The 2,457-nt window shown below is 40.1% G+C and overlaps 1 gene segment (V, D, J or C); it reads left to right on the top strand.

Moving 5' to 3' along the window:
* Window positions 1-1,681, top strand: part of LOC103479962 (T-cell receptor alpha chain C region-like) — a 25,774-nt gene extending 24,093 nt beyond the window's left edge. Inside the window, 1 exon segment of the C gene segment in view lies at window positions 1,528-1,681. Coding sequence covers window positions 1,528-1,529 — 2 coding nt within the window.
* Window positions 1,682-2,457: the final 776 nt, after the last annotated feature.

Below are 2,457 nucleotides of genomic sequence, written 5' to 3'. Positions count from 1 at the left end.
ACAGAACCACAAACAGAACCATCAGAAATACATGGACATGACAAACAGAACCTCTCGGGGTTTTTTCTACTCCTGAGAGGAACGTTTTATCCAAAGTAACTTCAGTTTATTAACTAGAAACTTTCTGAATAAATTTAACTGGGGTCTGCCAAAGTGTGCCCATCGGTTGGAACTCAGTGTTCTGATGCTAAAAATTAGCATCAATGCTAAGTTTAGTTAACAATTACAAAATAGCATGTGGATAATCAAAAGCATGTTGACTGACATGGACTTGAACCATTCAGTATGTTGAAGTGAATGCCTAAACTAAAATTAGCCAAAATGCTAATGTTAGCATGAATGTTGTCAGTAGCATGAGGGACATCACTAGCATGTTTTCTCTCATTGACTCACTCCATCAGTATACTAAACATGGCTAATAAGTAAGAAAAATAGGTAAAAGCTTTTTTAGGGAATATATTGCACTAGCCAGACAGGAATATTGAGGCTTTTATTTTGAAATTTCCAGTAAGCTTCGTTTTAAATGGCCACTAATCCAATGTGTAACAGTGGTTTGGTTAATCCAGTTATCTAATGCCCAGAACATCCCAGCATGTTGTAGTTCTGACCTTCTTCTCTGCCCTCTGTATTAATGTGTTCCGCCATGTTTAGAACTACAGAGACCTTGTTGTCCTAACCAGCAGCTCTGCTTTCTCTGTATTCTGTTGCCATAGCAACAGCCAACTGCTGTGTGTGTGAGAGACTTTATCTATCTTTATGAGACACCCAGTCAGTTTTAATGAAAAAAGCAGTCCGAACTACCCCTTCCTGTTCAGGATCCGAAAGGTCGATCCAAAAACCGTTTGAAGCGTCTGAGAGGGTTATTTGTTGTCTCTGATGGTCCTGTGATTCATATCTGTAGATCAGTCACAGAAATAGCAGCGATGAGAGAAAGATGGTGAGCGCTGAGCTCTGAAAATTTTCAGAAATGTCTGAAAATGAATGGATAAGAGCCTGAGGTTACCCTGTCATTTGATTTAACTCTGAAGCACCTTGACAGAAAACCATCAGCTCTAGAGAAATTTGTAAAACATTTAACGGGAGCAGGCATGCGTATCAATGTCATGACCGACTTTCATACCAATAGAGCGATATTTGTAGATGTGAGAGCGATTTCAAAATGACTTTGGGATCAAAACTCCAGTCCGTTTCTCACTCTGCGGTTCAGCAGTTTGAAATTTCGCTCGTTTTTCGCTTCTTACGTCGCCGTGGTAACTCAAATCCCCAATGAAAATGATCCTTCTGGTCTGAATCGGCGTATGGAAAGTTAAAGCTGGTCGGTGTTTTGGATGAAGACAGAACTTTGTCCCGGTCACCTGGACCGGCGGCAGGACGTGTCCAGGTGTCCAGGTGATTGTCCCAGTTATTATTCAGCTTCAGGCTTTTCTTCCCGGTCGCCTCAGAGATCCAGACTTCATGTTTACCTGGTTTTTAATGAATCTGGTTCAGATCAAATCCATTCAAATATCTATTCTTTTTGTTTTTCAGGATTTGTTGAGGAGGAAGGAAACGTCTCGAACCGGACCGATCAGATCCGGACCGATCCGACCCGATTCGATCCGACTCGATCTGGACCGATCCAACCTGATCCAGACCGATCCGATCCTGACCGATCGACCCGATCCGATCCGGACCGATCCGATCCGATCCGATCCGATCCGACCCAATCCAACCCGATCTGGACCGATCTGATCCAGACCGATCCGACCCAATCCAACCCGATCCTGACCGATCTGACCCGATCCGATACGGACCGACTCGATCCGGACCGATCCAAACCTGGAGGATCTGTAGATAAAACTTCCTGTTAAAAACCTGAATATAAAGTTATAAACATGATTGTCTTAAAATCACTTCCTGTTTTACTCCTGATGAATGAATGATTGTTTCATGTTTGTGTAAATATTAGTGACATCAGAAATATGTAGTTTTATGACCGACTGTGTGGACCTTCAAAATAAAAACCCAAACGAAACGAGAGCTGATGGTTTTATTTTCTGACTCATGATATGATTTACATTTTCACCAAATAAGGGAGATATAGTAAAAATGATATTCTCATTTATTAATATTCTCAAAATGAAACACATTTATTGAAGTTCATTTATTCCAGTRATAAAATCTCCCAGATTAGATTAGATTATTTGCACACAGATTAATGTCTTCAAGCTTTTATTTATATTAATTATGATGATTTTCTGCTTTTAGCCTCAGAAAACCGTTCAGATTAAAATATTACATTTGATTCAGTTTTTTATTTAACAATTCAAAACTAAAATCATCTCAAAGTCGTTAAACTGAGTTCAGATGATTCAGTTTGTGGTTTAAAGTCATTCAGTCCAAACAGAACCAGAACCTGAACAGAACCAGAACCAGAACCTGAACAGAACCAGAACCTAAACAGAACCTGAACAGAAC

The sequence above is a fragment of the Poecilia reticulata genome, linkage group LG17 (assembly GCF_000633615.1).
Source record: "Poecilia reticulata strain Guanapo linkage group LG17, Guppy_female_1.0+MT, whole genome shotgun sequence".
Lineage (NCBI taxonomy): Eukaryota > Metazoa > Chordata > Actinopteri > Cyprinodontiformes > Poeciliidae > Poecilia > Poecilia reticulata.
The sequence above is the reverse complement of the archived record's forward strand: the minus strand, read 5'-3'. Positions and strand labels throughout refer to the sequence as shown.